A 14,905-nucleotide genomic window follows, 5' to 3' on the forward strand; every position below is an offset into this window, starting at 1 on the left:
CGTTGCTCGGTCCTTGCTCCTGCCAATCTAGCAGTTCGAAAGCACATCAAAGTGCAAGTAGATCAATAGGTGCCACTCCGGTGGGAAGGTAAACGGCGTTTCTGTGCTTGTTCTGGTTCGCCAGAAGTGGCTTAGTCATGCTGGCCACATGACCTGGAAACTGTGTGCCGGCTCCCTCAGCCAGTAAAGCGAGATGAGCGGTGCAACCCCAGAGTCGGCCACAACTGGACCTAATGGTCAGGGGTCCCTTTACCTTTACCTTTACATTTTAGATAAAAAAGTTTTTCTTTATTTTGTATAAGCTCTTTTTCAAATTGTGAGCTTTGGTCCAAGAAACCATTCTTGCTCACGGGGCTTACCTTCGCCACAGGAAACCTGCAAGGATACTCGGCTGCTGGCTGCTACTGCTGTGAGCATGCTGGTCAACACAGCGCCAGAACCCCAGAGAGGAGCCATGGCCGTCCTGGGTCTCTATCAACTTCTGGACCTCAGTGGTTGCTCCGTTGCGCAGAGACAAGATCCCAAAGCAGCCGGCCACCAAGGTGCGTTCAGACGTCGCTTTCCTTGCTGCGCAAATCGCTCTGTGTTTCAACTTGTGCGCCTGCGAGCTTGTCTTGATCTGTTTGACTGCAAATGAATCTCCCAAGTGTCCTGTGTCTGTAAATAAAATGTGTTTAGCGCTCGTTTCTGCATTTTCTTCCAGAAAAGAAGAAATGTTTGCAATAAATGCAGAAAGGAGCAGTAAACTTGTGTCATATTCCACTAAGTGTTAGGGACCGGGCAGAGGAGGAGGAATGGCGGAGACCACCTCCGCATCCTGACCCTTCCTGGGAGTGGGAAGAGGAAGACGGTACAGTGGTACCTTGGGTTACAGATGCTTCAGGTTACAGACTCCACTAACCCAGAAATAGTATCTCGGGTTAAGAACTTTGCTTCAGGATGAGAACAGAAATTGCGGCGGCAGCGGGAGGCCCCATTAGCTAAAGTGGTGCTTCAGGCTAAGAACAGTTTCAGGTTAAGAACGGACCTCCAGAACAAATTAAATTCTTAACCCAAGGTACCACTGTATAAATTTACAACAGGGGTTTGAGGGGGGTCACAGCTCAGAGGCAGATGAGCGGAAAAGCTGGGAAATCATGGGAGAGTCGGAACAACACCTGGCTGACACATTATCACTAGAAAGCATTCCAGTCTCTTCATCTCCCAGAACCCGTCGAGCCTTAAAAGTAGGAGAGCAAAGAGCTCAGAGGGCTCATAGCAGCCCCCGTAGAGGAGATGAATGAGGAAGTGGGAGAGATGGGGAGTGGAGATTCACTCAGAACAACGGCATTATCCATGAGACTGGGTTCTATATCCTCTCTCTCTAATATTGAAATATAAAAGGATGGTAAGAAACTTTCCCTTGTCTTAATACTTTCCCTGGGCAACCATCCGGGATCCGCTGACAGCATCCTGACACGCTGTTTCCGGAAGTGGCTTTCAGATCGGTTAGTTAGGGGGATGTCAGGGGAACAGAACAGCCTGCCTTGTGAATGTAGCCTTGGTCAAATCACCTTGTTAATGGCGCAGGAACCCAGCACAGATAATGCTGGGGAGAGAGACTTTGTGCTGGACACCAGGCAATGGCTTTTTCCACCTTCCTTGCCCCAACCCTAGAAGCCTGTGCCAGACCATGACTCTAGAAATTGTAGAATTAGCTGGGAAGAGAGGAGTTAAGGGATATTTTAAAAAATAATAATAATAATTTTACTGCTCAGCTTGTATTGTGTTATTTCATGCGCTGCGACTCGATGTTATTTTTTATTGATTACACTTTAGAAAGTAGTGTAATTGTTAAGAGTGTGTTTCTGTTTTAATTTGCTGATATTTGATTTTAATTTTGTACTATTATATTCTGGTGGATTATTGAATATTACTCTATTTGATATAAGTTGTTTATTTTAAAGTTATGCTTTTTATTACGACGTTTCTGTCATGGGTCAGATCGTTCTGAGGCGCGTGACCTTTCTCGGTTCCTTCAGCTTGTAAAACGCCTTGTGTATACGGAAGGGCGGTGTGCAAATTAAAAGTGGAACGAGGTGGAAATGCCGCTCTGTGAATCTGAGCTGACGTGAGGACAGATTCCTTTGACTGACTGGAGAAATTTCTTTCTGTGACCAGGAGAAAGCTGGTTTGGCACGCTCCGTGTGCCCCGACCGCCTTGGAGCCCAGATGGACTGGAGAGGGTGGTACTCACCCGGGGCTTGTTAGCCTGTTGCAAGAAGGAGATCCTAAGCTGCCGGCTGGATGATACCACGCAAGAGGTAGGCTTGAAGAAAGAACTTCTGCTCTTCCATAAACCCAGAGGCAAAATTTGGTAAGCGTCAGGTGCTTGGGGCAAGAGTGGTCCGTCTTGGGAGAGTTAAGGCCAGCAACCCGTGCAGTGGCAAAGAAGAGTCTAGGGCAGGGAGGCCAGCGTTTGAATCCTCACTCGGCCATGAAGCTCACGGTGTGGTGGATTAGTCACTGCCTCTTTCTTTTTAGGGACGTGGGAGCCGCTGTGGGTTAAACCACAGCACCTAGGACTTGCCGATCAGAAGGTCGGCGGTTCAAATCCCCATGACGGGGTGACCTCCCGTTGTTCGGTCCCTGCTCCTGCCACCCTAGCAGTTCGAAAGCACATCAAAGTGCAAATAGATAAATAGGTACCGCACCGGCGGGAAGGTAAACGGCGTTTCCGTGCGCTGCTCTGGTTCGCCAGAAGTGGCTTAGTCATGCTGGCCACATGACCCGGAAGCTGTACTCCGGCTCCCTCGGCCAATAAAGCGAGATGAGCGCCGCAACCCCAGAGTCGGTCACGACTGGACCTAATGGTCAGGGGTTCCTTTACCTTTACCTTTCTTTTTTATGTAATAATTTTTATTAATTTTAAATTACCATCCAATAATAGCAATACCAAATTATAATAAAATTACTACCACCAATCATTCAAATACCGAATTGTATAATTTAGGTGACCTCCTGCATGCTAGAATTGATGGTTTGATTCCCCCCCCCCTTTATTTCTGCGTTCCAAAATCTTACTAATTTCAATTACATTCCGTGTAAAGATCCCTTATACAACAAATGCAATATTAATAACATCTATTTGTGTTGACACATTAAATTTCTAAAAACTACAAGTGAGGCACTCAAACTATATCCTTGTTCTTCCTGTGTTTGGCAATTATTCTGTCCGTGGTGTTTCTTCTTGTCCTTGTAAAATATTATGTTTCTCTTTTCCCGGTTGTTGCTGTTCTCCTTCATGCCTTGGGCGGAGCTGATATCCCATTGCTGTTTCAGAAATTTCTCCATCGCTCCGTCCCGTGCTTCGTTGTTTTGCAACTTTGACAACAGCTGCAAAAACCACTCTGTCCATAGACAGAACCTGTTTTCACCATTTTCCCTCTCAGCCTGGGAAGGAGAGTGCTCTGTCACTGCCTCTTAGCCTCAGGGTTCTTGTGAGGATCAAATACCAGAGAGGGAGAACTGTGTGGATGCCAGTTTGCAGGAACTGTATGTGGTGTAAATGTAACAATACAGTGGTACCTCAGGTTACATATGCTTCAGGTTACATACGCTTCAGGTTACAGACTCTGCTAACCAAGAAATAGTGCTTCAGGTTAAGAATTTTGCTTCAGGATGAGAACAGAAATCGTGCTCCGGCGGCGCGGCAGCAGCAGGAGGCCCCATTAGCTAAAGTGGTGCTTCAGGTTAAGAACAGTTTCAGGTTAAGAACGGACCTCCGGAACAAATTAAGTACTTAACCTGAGGTACCACTGTAATTAATATTTTTTTAAAAAAACAAGTGTCTTATTCTTAAAACGCCCTGTGTTTTTTCTCGTTTTGAGGCTTTTTTCTGCTTCCTTCCATGAGAGACATGCATGATTCTTGTTGGCTTTTCTTAATCCTGGGCCTGAAAAAATATACAGTGGTACCTTGGGTTACATACGCTTCAGGTTACATACGCTTCAGGTTACATACGCTTCAGGTTACAGACTCTGCTAACCCACAAATATTACCTCGGGCTAAGAACTTTGCTTCAGGATGAGAACAGAAATTGTGCAGCGGCAGCAGCGGGAGGCCCCATTAGCTAAAGTGGTGCTTCAGGTTAAGAACAGTTTCAGGTTAAGTACGGACCTCTGGAACGAATTAAGTACTTAACCTGAGGTACCACTGTACTGTGATTGCTTCCCCCCCCCGCCCCACACACCATTTCCCCCCTATAGAATCGCAGGAGTGTAGACTTGAGAAGGGACCCATCTCATCCTACTGCCTGCAGTGCAGGAAATGCAGCTAAATCACAGCCCTAATACCCTCTTCCGCAGGCTTGCCTGTTGCTGGATGTCCTGTTCCCAGCTCTTTTGGTCCTGATGGAGGAGCCGGATTGCTACTGCTTCCAAGGTAGGTGGTTTGCCCTGAAGTCCTCCATCCAATTCAGATGGTCGCAGCCAAAGGAGACCCAATTCTCAACCAGGAAAGAAGCATCTTAGTCTCATAATAATAATGATTATATTTTTTTATATAAATAATTTTTATTACATTTTCCATTTGAACAATCCAATCACATTAAATATTCCAAATTATACAAATACATACTATATAGTCCAAATATTCCGCCAAATTATAATTTTTTATTGGGACTTTCCATGCTTCAAGTTCTGTGGGGCTCTGATCATCTTATATCTCTACAGCCTTGAGTTACCAATATTTCCTTTAAATCTTCCTGTTGTTACCCTCTCTTCCTTCTTTCATGGCCTCTGAGTTGTTTCCACAGGCGAGTTGAAGTAAACAATGATATGCTCATAATAATAATTTATTTTATTTTTATTTATACCCCGCCCATCTGGCTGGATTTCCCCAGCCACTCTGGGCGGCTCCCAGCAGAATATTAAAAACACGCTAAAACATCAAACATTAAAAACTTCCCTAAACAGGGCTGTCTTCAGATGTCTTCTAAAAGTCAGATACGTAGTTGTTTATTTCCTTGACATCTGATGGGAGGGCGCCACCACTGAGAAGGCCCTCTGCCTGGTTCCCTGTAACCTCACTTCTCACAGTGAGGGAACCGCCAGAAGGCCCTCAGAGCTGGACCTCAATCAGTGGGCTGAGCGATGGGGGTGGAGACGCTCCTTCAGGTATACTGGGACGAGGCCATTGGAGAACCAGCGACCCGCCGGAGTTTTCTGGACTACAACTCCCATCCTCCACTGGCTCTGCCAACTGTGGCTGATGGGAACTGGAGTCGCAGCAACATCCAGAGGGTCACAGGTTACCACTTTTAAATGCTTTTAAAGCATTGCGAATTCAGAACGAGGAAGTGGTAGTCATTGGTGTGATTAGCCTGGACCTCCGTTTACAGTGTTTTCTCTCTTTTTTTTAAATATATTTATTAAGCTTTCAAAATTTATACAAAAAAGACAAAAAACAAAAATTAAAAACACATATAATTTCATTTCACTTATTTTCCTTTAACTCAATTCTCGGACCTCCTCATACCTCCCCTTTTTGTATTCCAGTTCAAATTATTCATTCAGCAAATCCTCACCCTCAATTTTCACTTAATTTTACACCTTTCTTTCTTCTTTCCCCCCCAGTTATCTTAATCATTACAGCTGATAACCACTTAGATTCAGTCCAACATCAATCTAACATTCACTAATTTCGTTTACAGTGTTTTCTCTATGGCTTCGACGCGTCCGAGAAAGTCTGGAGGAGATCTGGGAAGGGAAGAGGAGCCGGGTGCTGGCGGACCAGTCTAGACTTCTCGAAAGGCTGACCCAGTTCCTCTGGAACAATGCAGAGAGCCCGGTAATGGTACCTTTTTCATTTCACCTGGACCTTCTTGTATCCTCTCAAAGCTGCACCCGCAGAGGAGGCTTAACGTTAAGAAACCCAAACGCCTAGATTCCACAAAAACAACCTCGTGCAACAGCAAGAGCTAAGCAGACCAAAAGTCAAGGGTACCACTCAGATCAGAGGGTATTCAATGAAGGGCCCTCCAGATGTTTGACTGCAGCAGGGTGGATTTGATTAAATCAAATAGATTTAAATCACTATTTAAATCATGATTTAAATCACAAGTCAGTAAGACTTGATTTAAATCATTTTTCCCCAGAAGGACTCATTCTTGCTGGTATAATTTAATATTTACAACCAGATAAAGGTTTCATTTTTGGAGAAATAAATTTTCAGAGTAGTTTTTACAGTTATATCAAAACTACTGATTTGGTTATACTATTAGAAATACATAGACAGATAATTATGAAATTACTGTGAGGTTTAATAAGTTAATTGTTTATATTTGGACAACTTTTCTGCTGTACTTTATTCGAAGGAGAGAAATAATCATGTCCTTAATAGAAGTTTAACAGTTAATGTAACTAGAACAATAACATTACAGCATATGTATCCATGTTTGTTAACTGATGTGGGTAAACAATTATTATTTTTTTAAAAAACCTCAGACTGAGTTTTAGCACACATGAAAAACTTAAAACAAATCCTTATTTCCTGATGAATAGCCTTTGGACTATAATGTAACTTAACTAGAAAACTATAGAAAGATTTTTCCTCCAAAAGCATTTTATTTTAAAAATCCAATTTAAAAATTTAAAAATCTGATAAAAAAACTTATTTAAATTTTAAAAATCTGATTTAAATTTTTAAAAATCTAAGTAAAAAAATAATCCTATTTTTAATTTTTTAAATTAAAAAAAATCATTGATTTTTATCCACCCTGGACTGCAGCAGGGGATAGCTCAGTCAATAGAGCACAAGACTCTTAATCTCAGACTGTTAGAAAGTTGTGGCTTTGTGCCCCACGTTGGGCAGAAAGATTCCTGCATTGCAGGGGGTTGGACTAGATGACCCTCGTGGTCCCTTCCAACCCTACGATTCTATGATTTGTACATAATAACGTTACTTTCCCACCCCTCCTCTGCCCACACTGTTCAGGTGGAAGGGGTGTCTGATTTCATCCACAGCTCCTTCCAGCTCCTCTTGGAGATCTACAGCTTAGAGTGTGATCGCTTTGAGGACCTGGAGAGACCCCTCTATGGGCACTTCCTCCAGAGAGTCATCCTCATGCCCTGGCAGGCCAGAGCCCGGTATTTTCCTCTCATTTCGGTTCTGCCCTACCTGGGTCCTGAAAAGGTAAGGGGGGGACGGCGTTGGTGTGTGAGTGCGGAGCTCAGCCCATAATACTCTGAAAACAGATAGGGTCAGGTAGCTGGAGATGGAAATTGCCCTCTTTGTTAATTTCTTAAAAACAAAACCCACCAAAACCTTTTTCTTTTTTTACTGCTTTTGTACGTGCCATAATACGAGCCGATTTCACCTCTGTGTGTGTGTTTTTTAATTATTTTTATTAAGATTTAAGAACACCACCACCACCAACCAACAAAAACATCACATCTTATTACATATATCCCATTTTATGCTCCATAGAGCTGTTGACTTCCGTCCTTCCCTTCCGCAAGTTTTCTTATTCCCATCTTTAGTTCACAGTTTCATGGATTAAACATTACACCATGACGTAAGATTTAATTCAATCCTGCCAACGTTTTCATATTTCTACAGTTCTCACTTATATATACCATAAATTTACTCCATTCTTTTTGGTACTTCGTCTCCTCCTGATTGCGAATTCTGTGTGTCAATTTTGCCATTTCAGCGTATTCGACCAGCTTTATCTGCCATTCCCTTACATTCAGAATCTCCTGTAACTTCCACTTCTGGGCTATCAAAACTCTGGCTGCTGTTGTTGCATACAGATATAATCTTTGATCTGACTTCTTAATATCTTCCCCCACCAAACCTAGCAAAAATTCTTCTGGCTTTTTTGGAAAAGTGTATTTAAACATCTTTACCTGTGTGTTTCTATGCACCAGTGCTGTAACAGATTATACAGTCATACCTTGATTTTCAAACGCCTTGGGAGTCAAACGTTTCGGCTACCAAACGATCAAACACCAGAAGTGATTGTTCCGGTTCTTGAACGTTCTCTGGAACCCGGACGTCCGACACGACTTCCACAGCTTCCGATTGGCTGCAGGTGCGCACCAACCCCTCTCACTCTCCAGGCTTCAGGAAGCTATCCGCAAGCCTTGCGAGCCCGGCGGGGGTTGCCGCCAGGCTCCCTAGGCTTGCAGATAGCAGCCTGTTCTGGGGGCTGGGATCGGGGGAAGCTTGGGCTTCCACCGCCCCAGCCCAGTGCCTGGGGGGGGGGGGAATTAAAAAAAATTATTTATTTCCCCCACGAAAAACTAGGTGCACCCTATGGGCCGGTGCCCTATAGGGCAAAAAATACGGTACATGATAAGAAAGATGGCCAGGAAGACAGTGATCATTATCACCTTCAGGTGAGATCTGTTTCCTGGCCCTAAGATTAACATCCTAAGATTAACATATCAGAAAATCTACATCAAAGAAAATGCCCACTGTCTTTGATGACCCAGGATGCCTGCCTGGGCAACTGGCAGTGTAGGTGACTGGTCAAGAAAGAGAAATGGAACAGGGATGCGGAGGTGTGGATTGATCAAAAATCATATCAAAATAGTTCAAACCCAGTCAACGCAATGCTTTCATTGCTGACACAGATGGCTTACTCTATATTTGTTATACTTCCTCATAGCAATCCCACCTGATCACTACATCTTTTTTTGCCAGCACTGAGCAAGGGCCCGGCTCAGTAAAAGGCAACTTCCTGCGTTTCGTGCCGTTTGGTGACCTTCTCTTGTGTTTGTGCAAAGACCCCTGACATCCTGCCGTCTCCTGAATCTTCCCTTTCCGTTCTGCTCAGGTTCTGGATGCATACAAAGATCTCCCGCAGCACCTCTTGAACTGCCTGTCGACCAACCACTTGTGCCCTGCCGCCTCCGATTTGTACAAAACCATCCTTCAGCTGCAGCGCAAAGTTTGGGCCGAGAGGCGGGAGCAGGTCCTAGAGGAAGAGCTGGCTCAGGAGTGGGGCCACTGCTGGCTTGCGGTCCTCTCCAGCGCCTTGACCTCTCCCTCCCCTTCCCTCCAGAGCAACGCCTCCAACTACCTTCTGGGCTGGACCTTGCGAGTTTTCCCTGCCTCTTACTCTTTGTTGGACGAGAATTTTAGGAGCTGGGAGCCCTCTAAGCTGCGGGCCTGGGTCGCCTTGCTGAATGCCCAGAGGACCATCTCAGGGGCCTTCCCCTCCAATGCGGAGACCCTCCAAAGGCTCCCCTCCTGCCTCTTCTCCAAGGAGGACAACGTCCGCTTGGCGGCGCTGAGCCTCCTCTGCTCCGCCCCCAAGACCAACCAGCCCTTGTCCGAGATGGAGGCCCGGCTCCTGAAGGAAGCTTTGCCGCTGAGCTTGAACTGTGATTCCTCGTCTTTCCGGCAGCTCCTCCAAACCATGGTTAAGAAGGCCCTGGTCAGGCTGAGGGACAGCTCTCTTGCCCTGCTACGGAAGCAGGAATCGGACAAGAAGGAGCGCAGTGGCGGGAAGGATCCGGAAACGGCTTTGGGGCAGGCCGTGGGTGAGTTGACCCATTCTCCACACACCTATTGTGTAAGAACAGGATGACAGACCAAATGGGCCCCCTGCTCATCTCACGTTTTTAAATACAGTGGTAACTCGGGTTGCATACACTTCAGGTTACATATGCTTCAGGTTACAGACTCCGCTAACCCAGAAATAGTACCTCGGGTTAAGAACTTTGCTTCAGGATGAGAACAGAAATCGTGCTCCGGCGGCGCGGTGGCAGCCGGAGGCCCCATTAGCTAAAGTGGTGCTTCAGGTTAAGAACAGTTTCAGATTAAGAACGGACCTCTGGAACGAATTAAGTACTTAACCAGAGGTACCACTGTACAGGCAACTCCCAACTCGCATGTGGTTGGTGCCGCGAAATCAGTAAATAATTCAGTTCCATCCCAGAAGTGGCGGGATAAAACTGGAAAGTCCCTGTGGCTTGTGAGGAGACCCTCCCTAGAGCCCAAAGAGTCCAGAAATAAAGGCTTAAATGGCTTTTTAAAAAACCACTAACACCCTATGGGCTCCAAAATGGCACATGGGAGCTCTTGCTGCTGTTGCTGCTGTGCTACTCCACTCCACAGCTGTTGGGCAGGAGACTGAATTGCAGCTGGCTTGAATGCACTGTTTGTTGCTCTTTCTGGCAATCTGGAGACAAAGGCACCATAGAAAAGAAAAAAGGGTATGGAGCGTGATATAAAGGTGGTCTTTGGCTAAGGGGCCGGGCAATTTCTAAAGCAGGCATAGCCAAACTCGGCCCTCCAGATGTTTTGGGACTATCCCTGACCACTGGTCCTGTTAGCTGGAGGTGATGGGAGTTGTAGCCCAAAACATCTGGAGGACCGAGTTTGCCAAGCCTCTTCTAAAGTTTTATAAAGTTCTTGAACGCCTTTGTTCTTAATCCTCACCTCCTCGTGAAGTGGGGGAGAACTCTGTTGAAACAGGAAAATAAAGATCTTCCTTGCTTGTCTTCTACTGGTTCCTGCTTCCATCCATTCTTCTCTGACCGATCATGGACTTAGGGGACTCAAGAGTCTCTTGGGGAGTTGGGCTGCAAAAGCAAACCTCAAATTTTTCTACAACAAGAGCAGGTTAAAAAGCAGGCATTTAGAGGGTGCTTGAAGATCATTTCACTCGGGGGGGGGGCTGGAATGTAACCCCCACGTAAGTGAGGAGTTGTCTGTAAAATAATTGCCACCCTCTTTTCTTTTCTTTTCTTTGCATTTAATTTATTTATTATTAATGTTGCAATACGTATATGAAATCTTTACATATTGATACATATACGTTATATTCGTTAATTCACATTTTCCCATTTCATTATGTACCCACATTTATCCATTTCTTATTTCTTGCCCTGTGTCTTCCCTCCACCCGTGCATGACTTCCTTGTTATTATTTTGTAACTTTATTATTGAGATTGTAATTTTATATCTTAATAATTAAATATTCAATCTTATATATCTGCTTAGCTTAGCTTAACTTAACTTTGTAAAATCAGTCTATACATATCAATAAATTCTTTTTGGAGCATCTTTTGGTCCTGTATTCTTCTACACATTTCCATTCTTGTTTGAGATTTTGATTAGATTGCATTCTAGTTGTTGCTGTCATTTTTTGCTAATTCAGTCATTTCAAAAAAATTATTTTGCCAATCTTTCAATGTTGGTACTGTAGTACCTCAGGTTAAGTACTTAATTCGTTCCGGAGGTCCATTCTTAACCTGAAACTGTTCTTAACCTGAAGCACCACTTTAGCTAATGGGGCCTCCTGCTGCTGCAGCGCCGCCGGAGCACGATTTCTGTTCTCAACCTGAAGCAAAGTTCTTAACCTGAAGCACTATTTCTGGGTTAGCGGAGTGTGTAACCTGAAGTGTATGTAACCTGAAGCGTATGTAACCCGAGGTACCACTGTACTTCTTCTGATTTCCAATTTTTTGATTTCCAATTGGAAATTGGATTGCAACCCTCTTTTCTTAGGCTGACCTCTGCCAGAGAAGGGACACCAATGTTTGTGATGTGGTGCTTTTCTCCTTCGCTTCCTTCTCCTGATGACTTCCAAGCCCTCCTGCGTCCCTGCCTGTCAGGGACGGGGCAGAGGAGGAATGGAGGAGACCCCCTCCCCATCCTGACCCTTCCAGAGAGGAGGAAGAGGAAGACAGTATAGATTGACAACAGTGGTTTGTGCGAGGTCGCAGCTCAGAGGCAGATGAGGAGGAAAGTTGGGAAATCATGGGAGAGCCGGAACAACACCCGGCTGACACCTTGTCATTAGAAAGCATCCCAGATCCACCATCTCCCAGAACCTGGCGAGCCTTAAAATAGGAGAGCAAAGAGCTCAAAGGCAGAGGGCAGGTAGCAGCCCCCGTAGAGGAGATGAATGAGGAAGTGGGAGAGACGGGGATGGAGATTTATTCGGGACAATGCCATTATCCAAGAGGCTGGGTTCTATGGACTCTCTCTGTAAAGTTTGAAATAAAAAAGGACTGTAAGAAACTTTTCCTTGTCTTTATGCTTTCCCTGCAACCAGCTGGGAGCTGCTGACAGCATCCTGACACCCCCTCGTTAAAAATCTATTTCCCACCATAGATTTCGTTGAGTGGCTGCTGCAGCTGTGCATCTCCTCCTTGACGTCGGGCTCCAACTTCCAGAGGAGGAAAACCGCCCTTCTTCTCCTGGCGGCCATCATGGAGACCTGCACAGACACCTGGAGCCCGGAGAGAAAGAAGGGGCAGCCTCCTCGTATGTTGATGGGGAGCCTATGGGCTTGTGGACGTTTCTTGGTCTCCAGTTCCTATCAGACCCAACCAGCAGGGCCAAATGGTCTGGGATGATGTGAGCTGGAGTCCAATAGCATTTGGAGGACCTCAGGTTCTTCCTCTCTATTTTATGCTCTCCTACCTGTCCTGGCAGGGACGCAGGTGGCGCTGTGGGTTAAACCACAGAGCCTAGGACTTGCCGATCAGAAGGTAGGCGGTTCGAATCCCCGCAACGGGGTGAGCTCCTGTTGCTCGGTCCCTGCTCCTGCCCACCTAGCAGTTCGAAAGCATGTCAAAGTGCAAGTAGATAAATAGGTACCGCTCCGGTGGGAAGGTAAACGTTGTTTCCGTGCGCTGCTCTGGTTCACCCTGCCCTGTTCCGGCATTCCATGTGGCAGGGCACTAATGCCTGGTGGAAGTTTCAGGACCACGGAGAGCTCCAAGCGAGCCAGAAACCAAACCGAGCCATTTCAATCATTTGTTCCCACTCCTCTGCCCCCTTTCTGGAAAACGTAGTTTCTTAAAGGTTTCTTTAGCCTGGTTATCTAATTTGATTTCATAAAAAATTATTCCGTGCAGATAAAGAAAAAGTACTTCCTCATGCAGTACAGTTAAAACTGTGGCATCCCCTCCCAAAGGAGTCAGTGGTGGCCGCAAACTTGGATGCCTTGAAAAAAAGAATTGGGCAAATTCCTGGGATAGCTCAGTCGGTAGGACATGAGACTCCTAATCTGAGGATTGTGGGTTGGAGCCTCACGTTTGGCAAAAGATTCCTGCATTTCAGGGGGCTGGACTAGATGACCCTTGTGGTCCCTTTCCAACTATGATTCTATGATAATTTGTGGAGGAGAAGGCTATCAGTGATCATGATGGCTGTGTTTTACCACCACTACCAGAGGCAGTAATGCTTTTGAACCCCAAGAAAGCAACCCCAAACAGTCTAGTCTTCCACCAGTTCTTTAGAGCATGCATTTGGGGGAAATACTTTGTTCCTGTTATAGTCCTTGAGGTTTCTCCTTGCTTTCTACCCCCACCCCCTGTACTGTGCAGGCAATATGGCTGCGCTACTGAGCTGGGCAAGAAGCAAAGGCTGCTGGGACTTTTTCTCGAGAAGCAATACATTGGCACTGCTGAGCTGCTTGCAGGACAGTACGAACGAGGTGCGTCGTCCACCCATCCTCCCCTGACTCCTGGGCATGTTTGTCTGTGAATGGCAAGAATTTACAAGTGGGGGTGGGGGGAGTCACCAGAGTAGCACTTGGAGGCACACTGGCACCACCAAGGTCTTGCCCCGAACACCCATACCCGCTCACTTGACCCTTAATCATGAGGCAGTGAGAGTGGTACCGTCTCTCCCACGAAAAACACATAGAGCTGAAGGAGGAAGTTGGGAAAGTGACGCTCTGTCCTGCTTCCTCTTCCAACTCTATGTGCTTTTCAAGGCTCAGATTAGTTCTATTGGATCTGACTTTACTGATTAATGGCCAGAGGGGGTGGTCTGTGACACTTGCTCAAAAATCCAGATGTGCACCCCATCCTAAAAAAAAAAAGATGTACCCTCAGCTTCAGAGTCTGGTGATTTTCCTTCGGCACAGTAGGAATTTTGGACCTAGCATCTTTCTTTGTGCATAGGCCAAGCCAGTGTGGTGTAGTGGTTAAGAGCAGTAGTCTCGTAATCTGGTGAACTAGGTTCGATTCCCCGCTCCTCCATATGCAGCTGCTAGGTGACCTTGGACTAGTCACACTTCTTTGAAGTCTCTCAGCCCCACTCACCTCACAGAGTGTTTGTTGTGCGGGAGGAAGGGAAAGGAGAATGTTAGCCGCTTTGAGACTCCTTAGGGTACTGATAAAGCGGGATATCAAATCCAAACTCTTCTTCTTCTTCTGTTCTGAACATTGCCCATTGTCCTTGTTTGACTCTCTCTCCCCTCTTCCATGGCAGATCCGTGATCTGGCATCTGAGCTGCTCGTCCGCTACTTCCCACCTGCTTTCCCAGAATCCATTGCTGTGGCTCTCTTCGAACGGGCACAGGAAGCCATGTGCAGCCCCAGAGTCCCAGAGGCAGAAGCAGGAGCAGTGCTGATGAAAACCATCCTCCAGAAGTAGAATATTTGTTCTCTGAACCTTTTTTTACGACTATTTGAGCCTTTTACAGAATTTAACCCTGTTTGGGGTTGGAAGTTTGGGAGGGCTATGAAGGAGTTTGGCTCACGAGGGTGTGTTGGACTAGGGTTGGGCGATGTATCAATAATATCGTCCCAAACTGAAATCCATATCGTGATAATGGTTTCGTAATTTTTGACCTGGCAATATATCTTGAATCATGATATGTTAGTGTGTGCGCACGCTATGCAAAAATCACAATGTGGGGGAAACCATGGAGCTAGCTGATTCCCGAGAGCCAGTGTGGTGTAGTGGTTAAGAGCGGTAGTCTCGTAATCTGGGGAACCGGGTTCGCGTCTCCGCTCCTCCACATGCAGCTGCTGGGTGACCTTGGGCCACTCACACGTCTCTGAAGTCTCTCAGCCCCACTCACCTCACAGAGTGTTTGTTGTGGGGGAGGAAGGGAAAGGAGAATGTTAGCAGCTTTGAGACTCCTTCGGGTAGTGATAAAGCGGGATAT

The 14,905-nt window shown here is 45.9% G+C and overlaps 1 protein-coding gene across 2 annotated transcripts in view; it reads left to right on the top strand.

Moving 5' to 3' along the window:
• The window catches only part of LOC309520967 (tRNA (32-2'-O)-methyltransferase regulator THADA-like), a 58,578-nt gene that overhangs the window by 15,505 nt on the left and 28,168 nt on the right, over positions 1-14,905 (top strand). For both annotated transcript variants that reach the window (XM_082202991.1, XM_082202992.1), the window contains exons 7-15: positions 371-542; positions 2,161-2,303; positions 4,347-4,422; positions 5,693-5,829; positions 6,976-7,173; positions 8,822-9,530; positions 12,112-12,264; positions 13,332-13,441; positions 14,224-14,384. In XM_082202991.1, the coding sequence (XP_082059117.1) occupies positions 371-542; positions 2,161-2,303; positions 4,347-4,422; positions 5,693-5,829; positions 6,976-7,173; positions 8,822-9,530; positions 12,112-12,264; positions 13,332-13,441; positions 14,224-14,384 (1,859 nt within the window). The remainder of the gene's footprint in view (positions 1-370; positions 543-2,160; positions 2,304-4,346; positions 4,423-5,692; positions 5,830-6,975; positions 7,174-8,821; positions 9,531-12,111; positions 12,265-13,331; positions 13,442-14,223; positions 14,385-14,905) is intronic.

This window comes from Podarcis vaucheri (genome assembly GCF_965113315.1).
Source record: "Podarcis vaucheri genome assembly, chromosome: 16".
NCBI classification, from domain to species: domain Eukaryota; kingdom Metazoa; phylum Chordata; class Lepidosauria; order Squamata; family Lacertidae; genus Podarcis; species Podarcis vaucheri.